The sequence below is a fragment of the Monodon monoceros genome, unplaced genomic scaffold, assembly GCF_005190385.1.
Source record: "Monodon monoceros isolate NGI ecotype Baffin Bay Population unplaced genomic scaffold, NGI_Narwhal_1 Super_Scaffold_1, whole genome shotgun sequence".
Classification (NCBI taxonomy): Eukaryota; Metazoa; Chordata; class Mammalia; order Artiodactyla; family Monodontidae; genus Monodon; species Monodon monoceros.
In genome coordinates, this window is record NW_021703765.1 from 23,945,730 (window position 1) to 23,972,744 (window position 27,015).

Genomic DNA, 27,015 nt, shown 5'->3' on the forward strand with positions numbered 1-27,015 from the left:
AGCGGAACCATATCTTCAAATGAAACCATTTGTAGAAGACTGGTTTAGAGACATGGGCTGAGCTCTTCTGGGCGAGCCTGCGTGGGGGTCCCCTAGAGCCTGCTTCTTCAGCCACCCCACTCCCCACTCCAGGAGCGCCCCTGAGACGCCTCTGGAAGATCCCAGAGCTTTACAGTTTGCAAACCTCTAATCTAGTTCAACTGTGTCATTTTACCGATGAGCAAACCAAGGCCCACAGAAGGGAGGTCACCGGCGCGTCTGTGGCAGACGCCTATCCTTTGACTCTCGTGACCTCTGATGCAATCTTTCTGCACTCCTTGGGTTGCCGCTCAGGACAAATGCACAAGGTGGAGATAGGGTATAGGAAATAGCTCCCTCCCCCACCTCCTAAGAAAGTGGGGAGCCCCAGAGCCTGTCCACCAGCAGAGGGAGCACCTCCCATGTGCCAGGCAGTGTTTTCAGTGCTCCACGTGAATTCATGTGCTCAAACTTCCAGACGATCCTAGGACGTAGATACTGTTATTATCCTATTTTGCACAGGAGGAAGGAGGCAGAGCAAGGTAAGGAACTAGCCCGACCCCTTGGCTAGTCAGTGGCACGGCCAGGATGCCATGGTGTCCAGACACCAAGCCCTTAACCCCTGCACTCCGCTGCCTCCCCCAGGTAAGGGCCTGGCTCCTTCTCCCTTCCAGCGGGAGTGAAAGGCCCTCTGTTGTGCTCCCCAAGGAGCTGGGAGGCAGTCACCCAACAGGAGATGTGGTCACACCTGTAACTTTTCCGGCCAGGATGCCCCAGGCTTCTGGCTCAAAGGCCACTGAGGGGTCAACACCTCTCCTAGGGCAGGGAGCTCCTCACCTAGGTCAGTGTCTCTCAAATGTACTTTTTCTATCAATAACGAATGCTGTAGGCATTTAGGAATGGAGTGATAAAGTGGCAATTTCTGAGTACTTTACCTTTTGATGTTTGCACCAGGGCTAGCTTTATATTAGCTGTGAGAATTTAGTACAGATCCAGGCCAGAGGGTATTTCATTAGCCGATACTCTGTGCCTTTGACCTACACATCATGGCCTAGACCTTATTGATTATTTTTCTCTCAAGCATAGGAAAGTTGCAAGAACGGTGCAAAGAGCCCCTCCCCCCAACCCCCATCCCCCTCACTCAGGTTTCTCTCTCCCTCTGTGGATCTACACACTCATTATCCTTCATCTTTTTCTAAACCATTTGAGGACACGCTGCAGACATGAGGCCACATATCCCGCAAATATTCTAGCGTGTGTTTCTCAACAACAAGGACACTCACCTACCTAACCATCATATAGCCCCCTAAATCAGGACACTTCTAGCCAAGAAACACTACTGCCACAGACCCCAATTCACATTCTCCCACTGTCCAACAAGGTCTCTATTTCTTTCTGGTCCAGGACCTCAAAAAGGAATACATATTGCAGTTAGTTGTCTGCCTCTTCAATCCCCTTCAATCTGGGAGATTCCTCAGTCTTTCATGTCCAAGCAGTTTTAGAAGATGGTCTTTCCGTTTGGTTCCTCATGACCAGATGCAGGCTGTGCTTTCTTGGCAGGAAAACCCCAGAAATGATGCTGGGCTTTCTCCGTGCAGCACATCAGGTGTCCACTCACCCCACACTAATGAGGTTAATCCTGATCACCTGGTCAGGTTGGAGCCTGACAACTTTCTCCACCATCAAGTCACCACACTTTCCCTTATAATGAGGTGAGCCCTACATGTGCCCCAGCCTGGTGCCTGGTGAGTTTCCAGTCTGCAAGGCAGGGAGGAGTCCAAACAGAGCCCAGTGGTCTCAATGAGTTAAGGGGACAGAGTTCAAAATTCAGGGAGTCCAAGGCCACTAGAATTTGGAAGGTAGAGTAGCAGAGAGGAGAGAGCTGCACACAGAGAGAAATCCAGAAATTGCAGGCCCTTGAGTCTTTGGCTGAGCACAAATGTGTGCACATATGTGAGGAAACTTCCAGGGCTGGTGAAAAGCTACCTGCAACAAATTGATGGAGTAATCCCCTAAGATCACACACGGCTGGAAACAGTTTGTATTCCCAGCTGACATGGTGGAAATACCTCCTAGGACATAAAGCACTGAGTGGCAACTTCAGAAGGCTACTGACCCAGTAGCGGAGCAAACTTTGCTCTAAAGGCTTCCCACCTAACAAAGCTTAAAAAGCAAGCCTTGAAAGGATCAAACTCTTGAAGTAACTTAACTGTGTCCTGGAATAAAGTTCAAAATATTTTAATTAATAATAATAATATCCAACACCCTAAAATTCCTAATATCTTGCATCTAATATAAAATTACCAAGCATGCAAGGAAAAACACAACCCATACCCAAGAGAAAAATCAGTTAACAGAAACAGACTGTGAAATGACATGGATGACAGAATTAGTAGAGAAGGACATTAAAACAGCTACTATAAAATATTCCATATGCTCAAGAAGATAGGAGAAAGCATGAGCATGAAGAGGAGAGAAATGGAAGATAAATACCAAAAAAAAAAAAAATCCATAACTGAACTTCTAGAGATGAACAATATAATATCTGAAATGAAAAATATACAGGACAGGATTAACAGTAGATTAGACACTGCAAGAAAAGATTAGTGAACTTGAAGACATAGCAATAGAAACTATCCAAAATGAAACACAGAAAAAAAGACTAAAAAAAAAAGCAGAGCTTTGGTGAACCATGGGAAAATATGAAGAAACACAGCGTGCATATAACTGGAATTGCAGAGAGTGGGTTCTGGGGGAGGTGAGGAAGATAATGGCCGAAATTTTTCCAAATTTGATATAAACCTACACTATAAACCTACAGATGCAAGAAGCTCAATGAACTCCAAGTGGAAGAAACACAAGGAAAGACCAGCCCAAGTCACATCCCTATCAGATTGCTGAGGCCTTGACTGTTCATTCTATTGCCTCCCATGAATAGGCCCAAGGCATAAACACTCAGCCAAAAAGTGGGTAAGTCCTGCAGGGAGCTGGAAGAGAAGAATGGATGCAGCTGACATAGCCAGACAGACGGGGAAGAGAGAGGAAAGCGTGATGTGGTGAGTGCAGTGCATGGCAGGTCACACGGGGCAGGATCGGTCATGGAGGAGGGTTTGCTGCTCCCCTCCTCTGCAGGAGGCCTAGCCTCATTCCCGGAAGCAGCTACACTCCTACAGCTTCTGCCCAAAGCCCAGCACCAGAAGCATCTAGGGACCTAGATTTGCTGTCTCTTTGATGAGTAATCCTCTTGTCCTGGAGTCCGGCCCGATTCAGGGAAAGGAGTCCAATCAATGACAAAACCAGCAAGCACAGCAGACACCTGGAGGCTGGCAGGACAACTCCACTTTTCAAAGGCCTAAAAATAGCCCTGACCACATTTGAAACCATGACAGCCCTGCCAGTCCCACCAGAACACGCTGCAGGTTGCCTCACCTCAGACATTTCAGGTCAAGGGACAAAAGCTTCCCAGTTTGCTGAGCTGCCAGTGCGTGGGCCATTTCATCCACGTCAGGTCTGCCACCAGCACCTGTGGCACAGCTGAGCACAGGCTGCCACACACACATCACAGTGGGACACTTTGCACCAAGGCAGGTACCCATCCCGGCCCACCTACCACTGCAGTACATCCAGCTATACCCTGCAGGAACAAGGGGCCAGTGGGAGAGTTTAGGCCCTGACCAGGCCGAGGGCAGGGGGAGGGGTGCTGTTGGAGACTCTGCCCCTACACCTACCTGCCAGGCCGGGAGGACCTTCTCGATGTCATTCAGGTTGATTCCATCCCCATCTTCCAGCTTCCCTTTTCCACACCTGGACCAGAAAAAACATAACAACACTGAAAGGACAGCTCATTCATGCATCCTGTCCAGGCCCAGCAAGCAGGAAGAGCAGGGGTGGTCAGGAGACACCAGGTCCTACTCTCCCTCAAGGCCGAAGAATCAGCCTGTCCCACCTGGGGGAAATGGCCCTGGAGAAGTGCCCTCCTCCCTCAGGCCTGCAACACAGGCCCTTCCTTGAGGACAAAGGACTCTGTGCAGGCAGGAATGTGGGACCTGGGGTGGGGCAGAGGCACTAACAAGGCATCCATCCCCTAGGGAGGTGAAGGATACCAGAGTTCCCCTTGACCTTTCCAGGCAAAGAAGTTAAGCTCCTTGCCAATGAACGCCCCAAAGCATATCACAGATCCTGCAAAAACCCATCATCTTGCCCGGTTACACCAAGGGGAAAGCAAATGAACAGAGAGATCGAGCAACTTTCTCAAGGTCACACAGGCCCCCAACAGGGATTCCTCCCTCCCGGGCCTGACTCTGCCAGTCCAGCAAGCCCGCTCGGATGCCTATGCTTTGTCTTCACGTCCTCTGTGGGCGGGCACACCTTCAGACCACAGGTGCTGACCCCAATTCACTGGCAAAGGCCCACATCTTCCACATATTTGAGGGTGCAGACTCTGGAACTGCAGGGCTTGGAACCCCAGTGGCATCACTTACTAACTGGGTGACCCTGCTCAAGTCACTTTCCCTCTCCGTAACTCAGTTTCCTCATTTGTAAAATGGGGATAATTACTAGCGCCTAACATCACAAGGTGGTTGGAGGATTAAATTAGTTAATGTATTGAAGTGCTTAGACCTGTGCCCAGCATACAGTAAACGCTATAATAAAGGTATATGTAGAAAATATATTATCATGGTAAATACAGGCAATAATTCAGTAAAATTATAACGAAACAAATAATACGGTAAATACATTCGTGCTACTAGGACTGTTATATTTACTGTCGTTGTTGTTGTTGTTATTGGGACAGAGCAGCAGTGCAGTGACTCATCAATAGCATAGACTCTAGAGCCAACACAGCCTCATGCAAGTTACTCAGTTTTTCTGGGCCTCTAGGTTCCCCATCTGTTGAAGGGATAACAGCTCCTACCTCCCTAAGCTGTGGTGATTTTTAGATAATACAGGCGAGCGGTTAGAACCTGGATTGGTGTATGCACAGTGCATGGTAAGTATTAGTTACTATTACTATTATGTATTGTTATTATTATTGGCCCAGGGATGGTGAGGGCTACCTGATGGGTTGGTGGCAGCATGTTCCAGTTCCAGAGTTAATGCAACTCTCAAATTTCAGAGTAATTAGTTCATTTGATCAAACATCTGCCAAGCCTCTCTTGTGTGTTTGGACCTGTCAAGTCTTCCTGGAGTCGTGGAAAATAAATCCCACATGGTTCCTGCCCTCAGACAGCTCACAGCTCTTAGCCGAGGAGTCCTAAGCCCGTCTACAGGGCAGTGAACCTGAGCACCAGTAGGGGGCAGCATGAGATAAGTGCTATGAAAGTCCCGTGCACAGAGGCACCCTGAAACTCCAAGGAAGAGAAACGGGGTGGCTACAAAACCCAGCACAGCTTGGGAGAAGGGGTGAGGGATAGGATCTACGCCCCGTTCAACACACGCTTGTGTCCCTGGGGGCTCCGCCTTGATCTGGGCCCTCCGAGTCACAGCACGGTGGCAGTGTGGCAGTGCTAGGTGGCAAGCGAGGACGCGGAGGGGGGGTGGGTGGGACTGCGGAGCAGCTCCTCCCAGAGGAGCAGCATCTAGAATAGCCTGGGGCGGAGCGGGGGGGAGGTGGGACATGCGATGGTCCAGCAGAGAATCTTGGAGAGCATCCCAGGCAGAGGGCAAAGGCCTGGGGGCAAGGCGGAGGGGGGTTGGCAGCAGGGGGGGCGGGGGTGTGGCGGCGGCAGAGGGGGGGGGGGAGGGGGCCAAGGGACAAGATGGCACTGGAAGGCCAGGGTTGGGAGCACAGCTTGGGTTCTGGCCTGTGGAGATGGGGTGGTAGGGGTGTGAGGGGACTTCTTGCCTCTTCAGCCTCCAGCCTGGTGGTGATGTGTAGGGCTGCAGAGGAGGTGGAGAGAGGTCTGGAAACATCCAGCTGCCTTTCAACTAACAAGTCTGCCTGGTAGAGACAGGCTGGCCCGTGAAGATACCCCCTGCTCACAGACATCTGTGTTCCCTGCGTGCCGGGGCAGTGGGGGGGAGGGAACTGGGGATTCTGGGGCTGGCACCCCTCCCCCAGGTCATGTGAACATGTAACACACCTCTGGCTCCAACCACCCTCGGGGACCAGCCTAGCACATCATGGCACAGCCTTTCAGTCTCACCTCATCAGCCCCTGGGGTCGGCAAGCAGGGCTGCTGTCCCCCTAGGCCCGCCCTGTCGGGGGCTCAGAACTCCCTGGAGGGACGGCAGGCAGGTTCCAAGGGCAGAAGGTTGCTACAGACCAGCTGAGTCACTGCTGCCAACAGGGTTTCCAAGGTAACAACCTCCTCTGATTTCTGTCCCTCCATGGAAACACGGGCTGCAGGAAGCCTTGGCAACCGAGTGGTACCCTACTTCCAAGAGCTGCTGCCGTGGCTGGGCATGTGGAGTCCATCCCCAGAAAGGCCGGACTCCAAGGGTGACACAGTTCTTGGCTTAGCCACAAAGTGGCCACAGGACACTGCACCCAAACTCCCCAGGATCCCAGGAGAGATGGGATTTGGTCAGAGAGCCAGGTGTCTATGGGAGACCCCGGGGCACTGTCAGCAAATCTGGCCGGCTCCTCTGAGTGAGTGAGCCTGGTGGTGAGCAGGTGTGGCCAGTTCCTCTGGCTCCAGAAGGAGCAAGGGCCCTCAGCACAAGGGGAACCTTTCCTTCCCTGGATAGTCATTTGTCGCTACTGCCACACTGTGTTCTGTTAGGATGTTAATTTGTGTGAACTGGTGCAGACGCCTTCGGAAAGCCTGACCATCACTCGCTCCCCAACGGACACCTTCAGTCCATGAGGCAGTGTCATCACTTCTGTCCTTTGGGCCTCAGTTTCCCCACTGGTTTTGCCATCCATGTGCCCCCAGGGGACAAAGGAGAGATGGGCGCTTCCCAGGGAAATGCCACCTCTCTCCAGAAGGCTTCCGCAGACAGTTCATCCTCCCACGGTGCTCACTTCTTGACCCCTGCCCCCCGCATTCACTTTATGTAACTGCACACCTGGCCCTTATTTTATACCGTGTACTCTCTGAACGTGTATGCATAGTCTCAATCATGAATGGGTTCATGTCTCTTTTTAACAGTAGAGTGAATAGAAATAATGCTTCCAGGCATTATTCTGGGACCGTATTGTATACTGTGTGTGTGTGTGTGTGTGTGTGTGTGTGTGTGTGTGTGTGCGCGCGCGCGCGCGCCTCACCATTTGGGGACCCAGCAGGACTGGTGACTGGGCTTCAGAAGTGCAAAATGCTCCTCCCTTTCCCATGGCACACAGCAAGCTCCAACTGGCTCCCACCACAGGGCAGATGGGGAACATCACTTCTGCAGAAAAGCAGCTCCTGAACTTGACCTGCTGAGCAAAGGTCAGCTTTCCTAAACTCAGAAGTGTGGAGGGCACAGCCCTGCGCAGCCAAGCAGCTCAGGGGAAAAATGGCCCCAGTGCTGCTGAGTGAGAGGGTTGAGGGCACGGTGAGCGGGTGGACGGGTGTGAGGCAGGGCCAAGGGAGCCCCGTGGTTGCGACTCTGCTTTGCACTATCTCCTCCTAACAGGATGCCTCCACGTTCAAGGGCAACTCCTCTCTCTACTCGAAAAAAACGTCCCAAGAGTTTGGACAGAAACCTCACAGGCAGGGGCAGGACAGTGGAAAAAGGAGGTATGGGGAGAAGATGGGGTCCCCTGGGAAAGTCTGATATGAGTGATGGGCCCCTGCCCCCCAAAATATACATGTGCACATAATTTTACATAAAATTTTAAGGGGATTAAGCCAATTCAGGATATTCCTGTATCCTTGAGCCTGAGCGCTGGATGGCGTCAGAAGGGCTCAAATCACACGTCTGCCCCTTGGGCAGGTACTGTGCCTCTCCGAGCTTCGTTTCTCTCATCTCTGAAATAAGGATGCGAGCATCTCCCTCCCAGGTTGTCACACTTACACTGCAGTAAAACCACTGCTGTCAAGAGGAGGGTGACCACTGGGTGTGAGTGGGGTGGGCAGAGTTAGCAGCGGGACAGGTGAGATGCAGGAATGTAGCCCATAATGTCAGCTACATTTTAGCTTGAAGTGACAGGGAGACAAGGGTGGGCAGGGAAGGACTGGAAGGAAAAATAAAAGCCATGAGTATAATTAAAAGAAAAGAATGGAAAATAGCGAGTGCTGGCGAGGATGTGGAAAAATCGGATCCCCTGTGTATTGCTGTTGGGAATGTAAAACATTCAGCTGCTGTGGAAAACAGTTTAGCTGTTCCTCATAAAGTTAGCACATAGAATTGCCATGTGTGATACTGTGATTTATAATAAGATGTTATCTGATCTTCACCTCCAGTCTTGGCAAAGAGCTCCTAAAATCTTTGGAATTACCCAAGTGGAGGGTGATCAAGGTGTCTTTTGTCATGTTAATGAGGTGAAATTTGGAAAGTCCCTAGGTCACCTGAGGATCAGAGCTGGTTGCCAGGGGAACCAACCCTGTGGTAGAAGGGTAAGAACTTTTATCCCCAACCTCAGATTTCCAGGGAGGGGAGAGGGGCTGGAGATGGAATCAATCAACAGTAACCAATGATTTAATCAATTATGCCTGTGTAGTGAGGCGTGTCTAAAAACCCAGAAGGACAGGGTTTGGCGAGCTTCTGGGTTGGTGAACACGTGGAGATTCAGGGAGAATGGTGCACCCAGAGAGAGCATGGAAATTCTGCACCTCTTTCCCCATACTGTGTCCTATGCATCTCATCCATCTGGCTGTTCCTGAGTTATATCCTTACATGATAAACTGTAATCAAGTAAGTAAAATATTTTCCTGACCTCTGTCAGCTGCTCAGGCAAATTAATCAAACTCCAGGAGAGGTTGTGGGAACCTCTGATTTATAGCCAGTTGATCAGAAGCACAAGTAGCAACCTGGACTTCTATTGGTATCTGGTGCTATATCCAGGGAGACAGTGTCAGAATTGAATTGAATTACAGGACACCCAGCTAGTGTTGAAGAATTGCTTGTGGATTTGGGGAAAAAAATACACACACATCAGAACTGGTGTCAGAAATTAGCCATGTGACCCAACAATTCCACTCCCAGTCAAAGACCCCGAAAGAATTGAAAACAGAGACTCAAACAAATACTTATACATGAATGTCCATAATAGCATTATTCACGGTAGCCAAAGGATGGGAACAACGCAAATATCCCTCAGCAGACAGATGGATAAACAATGGAATGTTATTCAGCTGTGAAAAGGGTTGAAGTCCTGATATAAGCTACAGCGTGGATGAGCCTCAAAAATACTATGCCGAGTGAAAGAGGCCCAACACGAAGACCACATGTGATTCCATATATATATATATATATATACCTCCAGATAGCTATACCTATATATCTATACAGAGATAGGTAGATAGGTATAGATACCTCCAGAATAGATAAATTCATAGAAACAGAAAGCAAATTGGTGGTTGCCAGGGGTAGGCGTTGTGGGGAAATGGGAATAACTGCTTAATGGGTATGGGTTTTATACTGGGGTGTTGAAAATGTTTTGGAACTAGATAGATGTGGTGGTTATGCAACATTATAAATGTACTAAATGCCACAGAGTTGAACACCTTAAAATGGTTAATTTTATGTTATGTGAATTCTACCTCAGTAAAAATTATCTTAAAAGGAAGGAAGGGAGGGAGGGAGGGAGCAAGAAAGGAAGGAAGGAAGAAAAGAAATCATCTGTCTCACACCCCTGTGTGTGGCTGGAGTCACATTCCTGTCCGGAGGTCAGCCCAGGCCCTGACACCATCTCTAAAAGGGAAAGTAAACACTGACGCATGAACTAAGGAAAGACTGAGACGACCGAGTAAAAGCAACCACTACCCCAGTGGTTTTTTTTTTTCTTTTTTTTTTTGTGGTACGCGGGCCTTTCACCGTTGTGGCCTCTCCCGTTGCGGAGCACAGGCTCCAGACACGCAGGCTCAGCGGCCATGGCTCACGGGCCCAGCTGCTCCGCGGCATGTGGGATCTTCCCGGACCGGGGCACGAACCCGTGGTCCCTGCATCGGCAGGCGGACGCTCAACCACTGCGCCACCAGGGAAGCCCCCCAGTGGTTCTTAAAGTGGGGCCCCTGGACCAGCAGCATCAGCAGTTCCTGAGAACTTGTGAAAAATGCCAATTCTCAGGCCCCACCCCAGACCTCCTGAATCAGAGACTCTGCGGGTGGACCCAGTGATCCCTCTTCTTATCAAGGCGAGACCCACTGCTCTAGACTGTTGGCAAGCAGGGCCACTGTGAGTGGTCAGAAAGGGGAGCAGGCAGTGTGGCTGGAGGGGGCTGGGCAGTGAAGGGTGGAGGGATTCTGGAGAGAGGCCAGTGAACCTGCAGATCTGAGCCACTGAGCCTCTGGACATCAGCCTGCCCAAGGAAAGGCCCCCCTCTGCCCCGGTATAGCCACAGCTGTCCCTCACCTCACCAGCCCCTATGTGGGAGTTCCCCACTGCCCCTTACCCTTCACGGTCGATGTGTGGCAGGGGCTGCTTGGGCGTGTGTCGGAGCTTCCGGTGGAACTGGGTGAAGTCCAGCTTTTCAGGCTGCAGGTCCCAGGTGGCACCACTAGAGGGCGAGGGAGGGTGAGAAATGTGACAAGCCCAGTTACTGATGGGGATGAGACACCCCGGCACACCCCAGGCAGGGCATCTCAGAAAGAGGTGGGCAGGAAGAAGGAGTGCCCACTGGCCACAGGCAGGGGTCAGGCAGGGACCCTCACTCAGAATGGAGCCTGAAATGTCGGCTCTGCGCTCACAGACAACAGGGCAAGTGCTTGCCTGGTAGCCTTCCCCTCTCTTCAACCCTGCTGTATGATAATAGATGCCTATAAAACACAAGTGTGGGCCTGATGCTCGCTCTACAGTGGTCCGCCTGAAACACTGGAAAGCCTGGGGAGAGTGTGTCAGTTGGGGAAGCAGGAGGCCAGGTCCCCCAAGGACCAGTCTCAGGAGACCCACGGCACTTCCATGCTGGGCAAGCCTGAGCCAGAGCCAGGGTGAGCCTGGAGCACAGCCAGAGTTGGCCAGCTCCAGGGCCGGGGCAGAGCTGAGCTAAAGGGCCACCACCATCCACGGTCTGAGGTCATCACTCTCCAAAGAAGGGGACACCATGACAGGAGAGCCCGTCAGCAAACCCGCCAGGGGCACCAGCCCCACATCCTGAGAAAGCCTGGCCAATACCTGCCCTTCAAACTTGGCCCGTCAGGAAGCTTCTAGAGCCTGAAGCACTGACAGTTCTTCCTTTTCTCTGGACGCCTCTCCGCACCCCCCAGCCCCCGCCTTCCATAACCTCTGGTGGGAGGGGTGGGGTGTGCAGCCACAGCTGTCCGTCCTCAGCTCTAACACAGCCACGTGCTGTTCCCCCACCGCCATTTTCCTTCCTTCTCTCTCTGACCTCCTTCCTCCAGCCTCATCCTTTCTATTTCACCCTCCTGTCTTTCTCTCCACTTCTTGATCAATGAATTCTCAACAATAACTCAATCCCCAAAGGCCCCTCAGGGCATAAGGACCAGTAAGCTGGGGTTCCAGCCGGAGCCACACACCACAACGAGAGGAAGAGGAGCTCACCTGAAGGAATCAAAGGTGTTGGCAGCCCAGATATCTGTGCCCAGCATGTCCAGAGAGGTGTCTTTGCTGCCATTCTGGAAGAGATGGAGGATGAAAGGGGTGGCATTATTTGCCTGGCCAGGACATGGAACAAATGGGTGGAAGGCCCAATCCCAGAGAGGGTTGCAGAGGGCCCCCTTCCCCGCCATCCCCCTCGGTTGGTCATCCTGGGCAGCTTGGAGGCTGGAGTGAGCCACTGGAGTGAGTGTCCTGGCTGGTGTACCCAGTACGAGTCAGGGGGACCCCTGGCCTCCCCCAGGCTTGGGCCCTCACTTTGCTGGTGTTTGACAGAGCTGTGTGGTCAGGTACAGGGCAGCCAGGACTCTGCTGCTCCAGCCCGTGGCTCTCTCCTCAAAACCTCTATACTAGTGAGCTGCCACCACCACTGCCAGCCTGATGGCAGCGGCTTCTCCCAGGCAGGGGCTCTGCAGAGCCAGGCACACTGGAAGGTCTGTGTTGGGAGGTTGACTTCCTTTGGAGTTAAGCCCCACAGCCCAAAATCAGGTGGCACCAAGAAGCCCCCATTGACCAACAACTCCACGATGGAATTTCTCTAAGTCAGCTAGCTCTGGTCTTCTTCCTTTGTTGTTTCCTATATGATTCATTCCATAGACAGAAAATGCTCTACTTGACCCAGCTTCTCTGATCTGGCTTCTTTGCCCTTGGCTGATCTCTGCAACAAGTTCTCCAGATCCCTATCTTCACTCCTGATGCCACCCGTCCCTCACTGTAACTGAGCAGGACCCTATGGGGCCTTCCTAGAACAGACCCTACCCCCTCCCATGTCCTCTACCTGAAGGAAAACTTCAGCCTCCTAGGCCTTCCCCAAGTTCCAAAGATTAAATGTAACCAGAGAAATGAGAAAATGCAGAAACAAAGGAAAACGGACAAGCAAGACAAAAATAATAATAGTTTAGCCATTAAACAAAGGCAAGGACATTTAGTTCCTCCTCTAGGACTATAGATAATATTCTGAGCCAGGTTCTTTGAGCTGTTTTGCAGATACTGAAACCCCCACCAGGTGGAAGAAGTTAACTGCATGCCGACCACAAGCACATAGACCCCAGATGGGTTGGAACCAGAGGTTGGTAATGTTGACTCCTAATTACCTCACCAACGACTAATCAGAAGAATGCCCATGAGCTGATCACATATCCCATAACCCTCCTCCCTCACTCTGTCTTTAAAAACCTTTCCCTGAAAGCCTTCGAGGACTTTGGGCCTTTTAGGCACTAAGTTGCCTGAACTCCTTGCTTGGCGCCCTGCAATAAACGCTGTACTTTCCTTCACCACAACCTGGAGTCAGTAGATTGGCTTTACTGTGTGTGGGCAAGCAGACCCAAGTCTGGTTCAGTAACATCATGACCCCCACAGTCTGCTTTTCATCACCACAGTCTTTAAAAACAATACTTCCACCTCCACTAAAGCTGACTGTGTGCGTGCCTTATAACTCAGGACTCCACTCCCAAGTACAAACACAGCCAAAATGTGTACACACGTTCACCAGTATTACACAGCACAGAAGTACAGAGGAGCACTACTCAGAACAGCTCCAAACTGGAAACTACCCAAATGCCTACCAACATTCGACCAAATTAATCGTGGTGTGTTCACATACTGGAATATTACACAACAGTCAGAATACACTAAAACAACATGTAATGCCATAAATGAATCCCACAAACATAAAGTGGAACAAAAGAATCTAGATATAAGAGTACTGGCTCTATAATTCAATTTTATATAAAGTTCAAGAACAGGCAAACTAATCTATGGAGAATTCAGACAGTAACCAGAAGCAGGCCCCAGGAGGGTGCTGGGGGGCTGGTAATGTCTGCTCTTAATCTAGGTGCTGGTTACATAGGTGTATTCAGTTTGTGGAAATCTGTTGAACTGTAGGTGCATGGTATGTACACCTTCTTCTGTGTGTGTTACGACCTTCTGGTTAGATTCCTGGTAGCATCCCCAGTCTTTATTTTTATGATGATCTGTCCCTGGACCTGTCATTCCTCAGATCCACTAGCTCATACACTGGGCAATCTTCCTTTGAGATCTTTCCATAGGCCTGGCCCTGGGCAGACACTGAAGACACAAAAGTGGAGAAGTCACAGGTTATGCCTGCAAAGAATGGTATAGGATGACACACACGTAATAAATAATTACAATACAGTGTGAAATGTGCACTGATTCAAGGTGCCACAGTAGGACCAAAGCACAGGCAAATTTCCTGAGAAGTAGGGAAGGACTCCCCCAGAGTAGGGATTCATGGTGATCAGGAGAGCGGAGGGAAAAGGAGGGAAGGGGTCATCTGGGGAAAAGGGCCAGTATGTGGAAAGGGGCCCTGGCAGGATACAATAAGGCATTCTGGGTAACTTTAAGGCCTCCTGGGTTTACACAGGGAGCCCGGCAGCTTGTCAAGGTGCCCCCAGGTGGGCAAGTCAGTGGTTTTCAACATCACCCACTCTCAGTCCTGGTCAGGGGCCTACTAGGGGCCTCACAAGTGCTCCTCAGTGATTGTCATGGGTTGAATTGTGTCGTCACCACCCCTCCCCGATCCCCAGCACCACCATTATTCATACGCTGAAGTCCTAAGCCCCAGTCCCTCAGAATGTATTTGGTAACAGGCTCATTGCAGACGTAATCAGTTAAGATGAGAGTGGGCCCTAATCCACTATAACCGGTCTCTTTATAAAAAGAGGAAATTTGGACACAGTGACAGATGCACACAGAGGGAGAACGCCAGGTGAAGAATGGAGTTACGCTGCCACAAGCCAAGGAACTTCCAGAAGCTGGGAGAGAGGCCTGGACAGATCCTTTCCTAGCTCCTTCACAGGGATCATGGCTCTGCTGACACCTTGCTTTCAGTCTTTTGGCCTCCAGAACTATGAGATGACAATCCATTTCTGTTGTTCTAAGTCACCTAGTTCGTGGTCAAACGTCCTAAATCAAGCAGCCCTAGCAAACTGATAACGGTGATCAACCATCCATCACCTCCACAAACCCCTTGTGAGGGCAGTCCATCACGTCCCCACTTCCCACAGCCAGCAGACGACCCCCCTGTGACCTTCTCATGTCCTTCAGCCACATGAAGCACCAGAGGGCCCCGGGGCCCCACCTCCTGCAAACAGACAAGCTCAGACCCAGGCTGGCTCAGCTAGTCTCTGATCTCCCCACACCACCTCCCCAGAGACGGCCCAGGAAGAGTCCCACCTGCTGTCCTCCCTGTGCCCCCCCAGCTGGAGACCACGGCCAACATCACCCCAGAGCCTGCCGAGCAGAGCTCACATGGACACTGGTGAAAAGAGAAAAGGCACGAGGATGTATGTGTGTGTTTAGATTCTGCACTTACTGAGCGCCACCCACATACAAGGCACTGAGAACCCGGCTAGAAATAACCCCAAACGAGGCTCAGCAACCTGCCTCTCCCTCCCCCAGCGACCAGAGACACCCGGCGCCTTGGCAATGAAGCCCCATGACTTGGGGGTTTGGTTTTGTTTTTAGTTCTCATTTTCTTCAGGTCGGGCAGAGGCGGCCAGCAAGGTCTTCTTACTCACTGCGTCCTACTCTGCGCATCCTGACTCACCAATCCCTCAAGGTAGAAACCAACCTACTTCCCAGAGAGAGAGCAGTTTGAGGGTAGTTTCCGGCTTCTAATCGGTCTGAAGGAAAAGGAACACAAACTGGCCAGTAGAAAGGTTGAGGCCCAGCCTCCCAGCAGAAGGGGCCCAAGCGCTCAGACCCTCACAGACACCAGGCAGGAGATAAGGAGGGGGTGGGGAGAGGAGGGGAGCATTCAGGGGAGGCTGAGGGAACAAAGGGCTAATGGGAGAGAGGGGCACCCAGAGTGTGACCTCGGATGAGTCACCTAACCTGCCTGGGCTGCATCCATACACTGAGGACTGGGCCCTCCCTCTGGCACCACCAGCCTGAAGCCTTGGGTCACTCAGGCTCTAAGTGGCTGGGGACTTTCTCACGATGCCCTGAGACCTCCCACAATCCTCCTGTGAATCAACCACGGTCACTCAGGGCCAGAAGCTTCTCCATGTGGCGCCACCTGTGTGCACCTGGGTCTTCCCCCCACCTGTCCAGTTCCGCTTCCCCATAATCCCTTTCACTATTGACCGTGACGTCTCGTCTCGGCCTTGCTCCTCTCCCGCTCCCTCCAGACGTGCCCCATCCTTCAGTGCTTGGCTCCAGAAAACCCCTCCGACCTCCCAAACTGCAGTCACCTCCCTGTGTCCTGAACTTAGCACCCGCGTGGGTGACCTGTGGCTGCAGAGCCCATTGGCGGCAGTTCTCACTCCGTCTTACCGTCACTCTCTCCTGCTCCAGGGCGTGGACCTGGGATGGCAGGGACCTCTCCAGGTGCCCCAGCACTCTATGTTCAGCGCCCAGGAAGTGTCTGCTGAGTTGACAAACACTTCAACTGTCTTCCTTAAACACGTCGCCATAATGAGCCATGTGACCTCAGCGAAATTAGTTCACCAATTTGGACTTCAGATGCTTCATATTTAAATAAAGAGATCTCCGAAAGTGAAGTGCCATATCCTGTAGATGGGTTTCTTCTGATTGGCATGTGTGCTGCCACCACACCCTCTCTCACCAGGGGCAGACATCACTAATCAATTATGGCACAATTTACAATCTTCTAGGATCAGCCCCTCCTTCCCTTCCTTCTTTGAGTTGTCTCATCACCCTACCCATCCCAACTCCTGGTGCCCTGCTTGCTTCAAATGCCACTTTGAAATTGCAGGTGGCTAGAGCGACTCACTTTCTATCTAGGAGACAGGCCCCCACCCTCCTGAGATGTTAAGTGGCTTGTTCAAAACACCCCTCCCAGGCCTCAAAGATGATTACCAATAGGTACAGCATTTTAAAATGACTTCTAAAGCAAAGGTCAAAAAAAAAAAAAATCAAACAAACTAAATCTTGCTTCCAAAGCACACGTCTGAGACCTCACCTGGAGTGAAGTTCACTTCCTCCTTCAGGATAGTAACACAAGTCTCTCCGTAATCCCTGACCCTTTAAATACACAACTCACTCTGGCACTTACAATTCAGCTTACGTGGAGTGGACCATTGCTTAGTCATCACTCTCTTAGACCCATAAGGATGTTAATCTCCCCAAGTAAGTTTTTTTTTTTTTTTTCAAAAAATTTTTATTGTGGTAAAATGCACATAACATAGAATTTACCATCTTAACCCTTTTAAGCATACAGTTCAGTGGTACTAAATATATTTACAGTATTGTGTAACCATCACCACCATCCATTCCCATAACTCCTTTCATCTTGTAACACTGAAAGCGTATACCCATTAAACACCAACTCCCCATTTCCGCTCCCCCCAGCCCTGGCGACCACTATCCTATCTTCTGTCTCTAGGGTTTTGACAACTCTCAGTACTTCATACAAGTGGAATCACACAGTATTTGTCTTTTTGTGACTAGCTTACTTCACTTGGCATAAGGTCCTCAAGGTTCATCCATGACCCCAATTAGACTTTAAGCTCCTGGACCACAGCTGCTTTCTGTTCTTGTGTCCCCAAAGTGGTCAAGCCGGGCACACGGTAGGTCCACCTCAGATGGCTGCCAACTGATTAAAGAGACTCTACCCTGAGAGATTGAGGCCCTGCTGCCTCTGTGCCTGAAAGACTGATTCCCAGATTAGGATGTCAAGATGGATTCACCAACCTAGGATTTGAGGCCCCTAAAGAGTGAGGAATGCAGGATGGAGAGAGAGAACAACCATGAAAAAAGGACGGGAAGGTCACAGCTTAACCCAGGACTGCAAGCACCTCACAGGTACGAGCACAATTCACCTTAAAAACAGCTCAGTTATGGCACAAGGGCAGTGCGAGTGCACGTAAGTCTCCCTCCTGGTCCGGGGGCTGGAGTCTTGGCCACCACCCCTCATAGCAGCGGGGCGAGGCCATCTACTCTCTGCCCTGTGCAGAGAGAACCACAGCTAAGGGAGGTGCCTGGGCATCTCAAGCTCAGGCCCCAGCCTCTTCTGAAGCAGCATCCCTGGCAGGGGACCCACCAGCCTCAGGGACTCTGGGGGTCCAGGGACAAGGCCCCCCTGGCTGATGAGTGGGAAAGAGTGACAGAGCAGCTGCTGGAGAGGATGCCCAGGCATTTGCCGCAGGAGATGCTCTGTAAAGGGAGCCCCCCACCTCCCTGCATGTGCACATCAACCTCGAGGAGCTGGTACCATCTCCGATCGGAGGTGAGAAGCATTTTTTCAGTACTTCATAGTTTATAGACCCTCTCCACGCATTTTTCCTCATTGAAGCGCTACGACTCTCACCCATCCTCGCAGGAGCCCAGAGAACTTATTCCTGAGCCGATGGAGATAACCTGAACCCTATTTTAAATGCTGGAAAACTCCAAAACCACTGCGGTTCCCAGCAAGCACCTGGCTACTCAACCCTCCCCCCCATCACCCTCCCATCAGCTCAACCTCTGGTTCCGTTGACAGCATCCCTCAGCCGGCGGAAGCCTCTGCTCTCACCCCTCCATCTCCACAGGGTAGGTCTCATTACTCCTCATGAGCACCTACCTCCTGCCTCCACTCCCTCCCCCACACGCCGTGACTCTGATTCTCAGAGCTTAGGAACAGAAGTGCTAGGACGAGCCCCTCACAGACCGAGGGGCTGCAGCCCACACTCTGCACAGTCCTGGGGAAAGAATAATGTGCACAGCCTCCCTGGAGGAGGCGACAGCACTGGGCAAGAATCAGGACCCTCGGGCCGCTGAACAGGATGTGGCTGAGGGCTGTGGGCAAGGCTGTGGCCTCTCTTGCTGAATATAGTAGGAGGGTGAGCCCCACCAAGGCCAGTGTTGTAACGGGGAGGGGGAAAGTGTCTGGAGAAGTCCACAGTGAAAATCTTGGTCATGGACATGACTTACTTATCGTTGCTCCATCTGACAAGATGACTGCAGCACGTAACAAGAATCTGGACACCTCCTTAGAGTTTGTGGCAATGGGATGTGACCGGCATATAATCACTGCATGTAACCTTTTACCAACAGGGGCTGGAGAAGGGGCCTGGCTCTTGGAAACAAAATCTGTGTCCTTCAAGTTTCAGCCCAGAGAGGGAAGACCCTCACCTGCAGAGCCTTCCTTTCTGTCCCTTGTTGAAGCCGAGGTGGTGACCCAGGGGATGCCCAGAGGGGCCAGGACTCACCGGCAGAGTGACTGCTGCCACTGAACTGACAGCCAGGAACCTAACAGCTTCTCACGTTCATCCCCAGCGCCCGCCAGCCCTGGGCTGACAGCACCCAGGCGGCCCTGGGGCCACCTGCCACGCTGACGCACGTCCAGCCAAAGCCCCTGAAGCCATAAAGTGCCTGGATGTTCCCCGCTTCTTGAGTTCTGGACACCAACCCTCAAACTTTGCAACCCCTAACAAACACACAGGGCAGAGACGATGGTGGTGGGAGCTTGGCTGTTCTGCTCACTGCTACAGGGGCCTCGGCATCCTCTTTGGCACGCTGGCAAAGCTTTGTGTTGGTATGTGGCTCAGACACTGCCTGTGAAGGGGCTCTGGGGCCACACCAAGCTGCTGAACGTACAAGATTATATTCCTCTTTGGGCCGCTGTGCTCTTCCTGGACTCGGAGAAAACAAATCTCCTTTCCACCCACTCCGAGTCTTTCTCTCTGATGGGACCAGCTCGAGAGCCTTCCTCCCTGTGGCTTGCTGTTTCCCCATCAGCTGGTGCCCCCCAAGCCCACGGCACATCCAGCACATACCCCAGGGGTTGATTCCCTTCCTGATCTACTGTGTGCTCCAAGTGGTGTTCTAGAAACACTAATCCGCGGGCTCACAAATGTCAGTGTGCATCGGAATCATCCAGGGAAGGGACTGAAATGGTTTAAGTTTAGGGCAGCTGCAGTGGTGCATGGAACACGCTTTTGGAAACAGTGGATATTCAAAAGTTTTGTGGGGGACAAAAAGTTTAAAAAGGCTCCTCGGTCAAATATTTGGGACACACAGAGTTAAAAGAGTTGTTAAATAAATACTTTACTGCAGAACTTCTCAGGTGCCTTTATTGGTCTTGGATGGATGCTGACTCTTCAAGTAGGTGGCAGCACACTATACAGCTTTGCCCAAACTCCTCCGGCCAGAAACCCACCGCACTCTTCCTTCTCACCGCACACAGCATCCTGCAGGACCATGGTTCCCCCACCGGGAAACAGACATCTTAAACTATCTGTTAACTCTCTTCCCCAATTAGTCTGCCATCCCCTCAATTGCAGTAGCCCTGGCTTCACTCTTCTGTTGTGTCCCCGCCTCCTCAGCCCCACCACCTTCCTAGTCTTGGGGTGCAGCATCATTCATTCTTTTTTTTTTTTTCGCAAGGACTCAGTGGCCAGGTACCGAGAGCTCTCCACAAAGCCTCGCTGGCTTCTTCGAGAGCATTCTCCAGGTTGCAATTCCACAGTTGGCCCTGGTGAACACGGCTTTCCTCTGAGTCCCGCCCCTTCCCTGGCCCTGAGGTCACCCAGCCCCTGCCAACACCCCGCCAGGTTGTTGCAATGCCAAGGTTCTGAGGAGCCTTATCAAAAAAAATCACCCTTTTCAGTGGATCGTTTTTTAGCACTTAAACACTGCTGAATCCTTCACAACAGCTTCTTTTACTGACAATTAGGGGGCCCCTTGACAGGGTGAATCGTGCTGCTCTCAGAACAGATCACAAAGGGATAATAAGCACCTTAAACCATGCGGAAAAAGAAATGGAAACGGCCTGCCCACGGGCAGGGAGACTGAAGCTGCCTCTGAAAGGGCCACGCGGGGTGCACAGCTACCCCAGGTCAGGGATGACAGATTCCAGAGAATGATAACAGCAAACACTGGCGCAGCACTCACTGTACACCAGGCACCATCCGAGCACTTTACATCTGTTACAACCCTAGGAAGCAGCTGTTGCTATCACCATCCCCATTTCACTGATGAGGAAACTGAGGCTCAGAGAACTTGCCCGCATTCACACAGCTAGTTCCCAGGAACGCATATGAGTGTGGACCAGAGTCTGTGCTCTTAACCACTGCACTCTGCAGATATATTACTCAAATAACTTCTGACCCCACTGTCGAGTTTCCCATAATGCAGGAGCATACCCACATCCCTACGAACATTTGGGTTTTCCGAGTTCTTCTCTTGGGAAGGCAGCGCTGGTGCAGGGAGTAAATCACTTGCAGTGAGGAAAAGAAGGAATGTAGGGGTGCAAGATAGAATGTGTAGGGTCGGGGGGCTCCGTGCATGAGTGAATGAAACAAGATGGGAGTGAGTCACTGTACAGTAGAAAAACATGCCAAGTCAGGTGCAATGGGAAAAAACGACCCTCTTCTGTACCGTTGTTTTTTCTTTATTAATATACAACTGCAGAGTCATTTCTGCTTGTGTACGTGTGTGTGCACAGGTATGTGTGTGTTGACAACCCCAGGCTGCAAAGGTTTAGAAATAAGGCAGAGTCTGGCTAAACAAGGCAGGGGGCAGCAGGAGGACTCCCCCCATTAATGGGAGGGTCACAGGCAAAGTTCCAACTAGAGGATGTCCGGGCATGCCAGTCTGAGTTTCCCCAGCATGTCTGCTGCTGGGTCAGCCGCACCAGAGCTGGCCAGCCCGAGACTGCGGCTGCAGCACCAGGAGCCTGCAGGGACCAGGGCCTGAACTCCCGGACTGCAGAACCAGGGGCCAGCTGCTGGTCGTCAGCTCTACAGGGCCCAGCCTGGGCACCAGAGACATGAGGGCGGTACAGCCCCTGCTCCTGGGAAGGGGCTCATAATCCCAGTCCATTTCCCCTTCTTGGTGCAAAATGTTCTTCCATAGATTCTGTCCATGACGAGGGCCAAGAGCAAGCAAACCCCACAGACTCAGGGCTCCCAGGGGAGCCGATAGGGAGGGCTATCCCTTTAAACAATGGACAAGACCTCTCCAAGGATGCCCTCCCAAGTCCCCTGCCGCCAGCCCCAATATATCACCCACATTAGTGGGTTAACACAGTGCTAGGCACTGTGTGGCCACAAGAAGCCCAAGGTGATCGTCCCTGCCCCACAGTTCTTACCACCTAGCTGGAGAGTCACAGAAAAGGAAAAAAACAACTGAAGACAACACGTAGTGAAGCACCATGTGATATGATGCATGCCACCCATGCTGCGGGCTCCAGGAAAAACTTCCTGCAAGTAACAACACGGATGGCCTGAGAGTGGGGAAAGCAGGAGTCTAGGCCTGTAAGCTGCTTCCTGGGGCCCCAGGAGGGTTGCTGCAGCTCCACAGACCTGAGCTCCCTCTTCAGTATCATATTGGACTAGAATGGTGATTACCGAGTTGGGGAGGAGGCGGGAAGTAGAGCATGAGACACTGGGAGAGCGTGGTGCATTATACAGGATGTTTGGAGACCAAAGAACTGCAAAGGCATCTCCTGGGCCAAAACAGGCGCTTCCTGTAAGGCCAGGTCCAAAACTCCTCTCAGACCCAAACCACCAGACTTTGAGGGTGACTTGGGTTTGCTTGAAGAGACAGGAAGTGAGGACCCAAGCACAGATCAAGGGTGGGGCAGGGCAGGGCCCAAGGGAGAAGCAGTCCTGTCCTGGTGTGTGTGTGTGGTGTGTGTGTGTGTGTGTGTGTGTGTGTGTGTGTGTGGTGTGTGTATGGCTGTGTGTGTGTGTGGGCATGTGTGTGTGCCTGTGTGTGTGTGGTGTGTGTGTGTGTGTGGTGTGTGTGTGTGGGGGGGCGTGTGTGAGTGTGTGCCTGTGTGTGTGTGTCTGTGTGCATGGTGTGTGTGTGTGGTGTATGTGTGGGGTGAGTGTGTGTGTGCGGTGTGTGTGTGGTGTGTCTGTGTGGGGGGTGTGTGTGTCTGTGTGCATGGTGTGTGTGTGTGTGGTGTGTGTGGGGGGGTGTGTGCGGGGCGCGCGCGCGCGTGTGTGTTCAGCATGTTCAGCACCAAGGACAGCACCCCCACGTGCTGGTAGGAAAGATGGTGATGGACCCCCAATATTTTAATCTTCCTACAATAGAAAGGCCTGAGGCAGGAGAACAGCAGAGCAGAGACCGGAAGACAGAGCCTCCTGAGTAGTACCAGAGCTGAGTTCAGGAGCAGAAAAGGCCGTTCCCTTCACTCTGGAGCTTTCCTGTCTGTCTGTCCAATCTGTCCCTTCTCTCTCTACCCTCACTGTCTTTGAATTAAGACCCAAAGCCCAGGGAGGAGTGGGAGATAATGACTCCCTGTGGCCAAGTATATTTCTCCAGTCTCTCGGCTAATTAATCATGCCTTAGGATTTAAATGGCAATATTATTAGTACCTACCCTAGACTGGGCCATAGCAGAGCCCACTTCTGGTTGGCTGCCCGTCCAGCATCTGCTAAAGTAATGGGGGCCCACTCAGCTGTCCCTAGCCCCATACCTTGCCCATGCCTCTGTGCACAGAAAGGATCTCATCCTCCAAGGCTCCTCACTAGGAGGCCTTCTTGGAACTCTCCAGTTGCTGGAGATATCTCCCTTCCTGCCAGCGCCAGACTCAGAACCACACAAGGCCAGGGAGGGAAGGGGCTGAGAGATCCTCTGGCCCAGGGCTGACCTAGGAGTTCTGCAGAGATGCTCCCAGAGTGATGAGGTGGATAGAGTGGAAGAGAAAGCAGGTGGGTTCCTTCCCCTGCCTCACCAAACAGTTCTGCCCTTTTGGTTTTCTACATGAGACTTCCTTGAAAGACTGTGATGAAACAAAAGGTTCTGTACTTTAAAAAATTTAACTTTTATTTTAGATAACTGTAGATTCACATCTAGTTGTAAAAAATAATAGAGATCCCATGTATCCTTTACCCTGTTTCCCCGCCAAGGAAAACCTTATAAAAGTATACAGTTCAGATCACATCCAGGGTACTGAGAGCAATACCCTCTAGAATGCTGAACATTTCCATCGGCACAAGGATCCTTCCTGCTGCGTTTTTGTACCCACCCACTTCACCGTGCCCCCCTCCCCTAATCTTGAAGAACTGCTCACCTGCTCTCCATTTCTATAATCCTGTCATTTCAAGAATGGTATAGAAGTGGAATCATAGAGTATGTACCTTTGGGGGATTAGCCTTTTTTCACTCCGCATAATTCCCTGGAGATTCATCCAGGTTACTGCATGTGTCAAGAGTTGATTCCTTTTTATTGCTGAGTGCCAGAACTTACTTAACCATTCACCTGTTGAAGGACATCTGGTTTATTTCCAGCTTTTGGCTATGACGAATAAAGCTGCTATAGACATTCAAGTACAGGATTTTGTGTGAACATAAGTTTTCATTTCCCTGGGATAAACACCCAGGATTGCACTTGCTGGATCATATGGTACTTGTAGGTTTAGTTTCATAAGAAACTGCTTTCCAGAATGGCTGCACCACTTAACATCCCCACCAGCCACGTGTGAGTCATCCAATTTCTCTGCGTCTTCACCGACATTTGGTGTTGTCACTGTTGTTTGTTTCTTTTTTCATTTTAGCCATACTGACAGGTGTATAGAGATACCTTGCTGAGGCTTTAGTTTGCATTTCCCTAACAGCTAACAATGAACATCTTCTTGTGTGCTTAGTTGCCATCTGTATATCCTCTTTAGTGAAAAATGTCTCTTCATGTATTTTGTACATTTTCTAATTGCATTGTTTTCAATGCTGAGTTTTGAGAGTTCTTTACATATTCTAGATGCTTGTCCTTTGTCAGATATATGTTTTGCAAAACCTTCCCCCTCTTTGTAACTTGTCTTTTCATGCTCTAAACAGGGTTTTTCCCAGAGCAAGAGTTTTTCATTTTGATGAAGTCCAATTTCACATCTCAGCGTTGACATTTATTGTCTTCATTCATTCACTTTGAAATCTTCCCAATTCTTGGTATGACAAATGATTTTTGATTGTAATCAGGACACTTTCATGTTATGTAATGAGACTCTGAATCTCATTTAAATCTTCTGTTTCAACTGGCTTTTTGTGGTACCACTCTGTCAGGGGAAAGGGGGGGTGGGCACGACCTCAGTACTGTCAGTGGAGCATTTGTTATGGCTCAGTGGAGGTAAGAGTTCCAGGACTCCACATGGTCCCCACTGACCCTGCTATGGGGGCCTCACGACCACCGGGCAACAGTGCAAGTCCCAGCTCTCCAGTAGAACCTCCTCTGACTCATGCCAGCAGGGAGGGGAGGGGCACCTCTATCCTGCTCAGTGGGGGTGGGAGTCCAGGTTCCCCACATGGCCTCCAACAATACCATGGGGGCAGGGAGCTTCTTACCAGCCAGCAGAGATGAAAGTCACAACTTCCTACTTGACCTTCTCTGACATCACACTGCTGAAGGAGTTAGGGGGCCGCATTACAGCCCGGAGAGTGTGGAAGTCCAGGTTCCCACTGGTTATTTGCTTGTGACGGTGGGGATGGTGCTACAGTTTTTTTCTGTGCTGTTTGGCTGGAGTAGAGCAGCTATTGTCTAAAAGTTTTCTATCTTGCTAGACCTAAGCTTCTATTCTTTTCCTGGACCTAAGCTTAGAGAGAATAGGCTTTTATTGGAACTTTCAAAAAAAAATATCTGTGCCCACTGGCATTTCCTGGTTACCCACATCTTCAGCTTCAAGTCTGGGATATGGGAGGCAAAAAGAAAACCCACGGAGGTCACTCCTGTGTCAATACTCAGGTCCCAAGGTCCCTAGCTGGTCTGCCTTCTCTCTCTGTTTCAGAATCTTCTTATATTTGTTTTATATAGAATGTTCAGGGTTTCAGTTGTACTTAGCAGGAGGAATATAGAAAAGAACATCTATTCCATCTTCCCAGAAATAGAAATCTGTATTTTTAACAAAACATTTTGATGACCTTAAGTCTAGTTCACCTCCTCATTTTTCAGAGGAGAAACTGAGGCTGCAGCTAGATGACGTATCTCACCAGTGATGGAATAGCGAGTCAGAGGTACAGAAGCCAGGACTCACGTCTCCTCACTCCAGTCCTCCAGTCAGATGCCGTTACCATGACAGCATGGCTCCTCCCCCTCCATGCCCGGGTATCTGACCTCCTCTACAGACGCCAGCTGCAGCCAGCTCCCCTCCTCCCGGTATTCACACGCGGCTCTAGAATGTTGCTTGTCCACTCGAGAAAGTCCTCTTTCTCTAAGCAGACCCTGGGTACTCTGAGGGCAGAGACCAGGCCACATGGCTCATACTGTTTACAGCGTGGGCTCAACGAATAGTTGCCGACTGCTCTCCCTATAGAAGTCAATCATCAATATTGTTTGGTAAGCGTTGTATCCTGGTTCCTCCAGGTGAGCTGGAGCCAGAAGTCACTCCGAGGACGGGGACAGATGGCATCTTCTGGAAAAGAGAGGCTCACATGCTGGGAGCAGCAGAAGTACACAGATCATGCCATGTTCAGTTTGGGGAGGCTTATTAGGAGGAAATATAGTCTATGTTTATGGTGCTCCCAGAAAAGTAACCCAGGATGGGACAGGACGTGGGAAGCAGTGTGTCATGTCCCAGACTTCTTAGCGCTGTGGTTTAAGTGCCCATCTCCCGCCCCGCCCCCACGCCCACTCTACCCTCTACATACACAGAGACTGCACCCATTGCCTTCACCATCCCGATTCCTGGTTCCTAGCATTGTGGCTGGCACAGGGGCCCTCAACGATGACGTGCTGGTTGGATCAATGGATGAAAGAACAAATAAATAATCAAAGGAATAAATGAACCACAACAAAAGGGAATAGCTGCAGGAATGAGGATGCTTAGCTTAGAAAGCAGACTTGCCATGGCAGACTGTGGGGGAGAAGCCAAATAGCCACGCACAAAAGGAATCAAACTAAATCCATCAGCTGGAGTTATGAAGAGGTGGTCTGGGCTGAATCAAAGACCGACATTGTTATCAGTGGAGCTGCCTCACATGCTCTGAGATGCCTTGTGAAGCAGTGAGTTCTCCATTTCTGGAAACGTCCAGCAGCCCAATGGCCTCATGAAGCAGGGGGATCCTGCACTGCAGGGAGTTGGATCAGGTGACCTCTGAGCTTCTTCTCATCCTGAGAGCCCACATCTTCAGGGTTCACTGGAGACCTGCCTAGCTCTGGATTTAATGTGGTAAAGGAGATAAGGGGGGGCGGAAGTCAGCCACAGCCCCTGTGGAGTTTCCACTAGAAGTGGAGCATGTGACAATCATTCTAGCCAGTCACCAACCAGTTCTAGTTTCCCTGGTCCAGGCGTATAGTAGGATTCTCCTATTTAGTGTGTTTATGGTTGGGTGGGGCCATGTGACTAGTTCTGGGCAACAAGCTAAGAGTGGAAGTGATGTGTGTTACATTTAGGTTGGAGCGTTGAATTGCCTCCGGTGCTCTTTTCCCTCCGTCGTGGCAACTGCTCCACCAAGC

General features: G+C 51.0%; 1 protein-coding gene across 10 annotated transcripts in view; it reads right to left on the minus strand.

Annotated features, from left to right (window-relative positions):
• CTIF (cap binding complex dependent translation initiation factor) overlaps positions 1–27,015 on the minus strand; it is a 303,950-nt gene that overhangs the window by 182,698 nt on the left and 94,237 nt on the right. For all 10 annotated transcript variants that reach the window (XM_029218915.1, XM_029218905.1, XM_029218897.1 and 7 more), the window contains 3 exons: positions 11,605–11,678; positions 10,499–10,603; positions 3,747–3,822 (listed from right to left, as the gene is read on the minus strand). In XM_029218915.1, the coding sequence (XP_029074748.1) occupies positions 3,747–3,822; positions 10,499–10,603; positions 11,605–11,678 (255 nt within the window). The remainder of the gene's footprint in view (positions 1–3,746; positions 3,823–10,498; positions 10,604–11,604; positions 11,679–27,015) is intronic.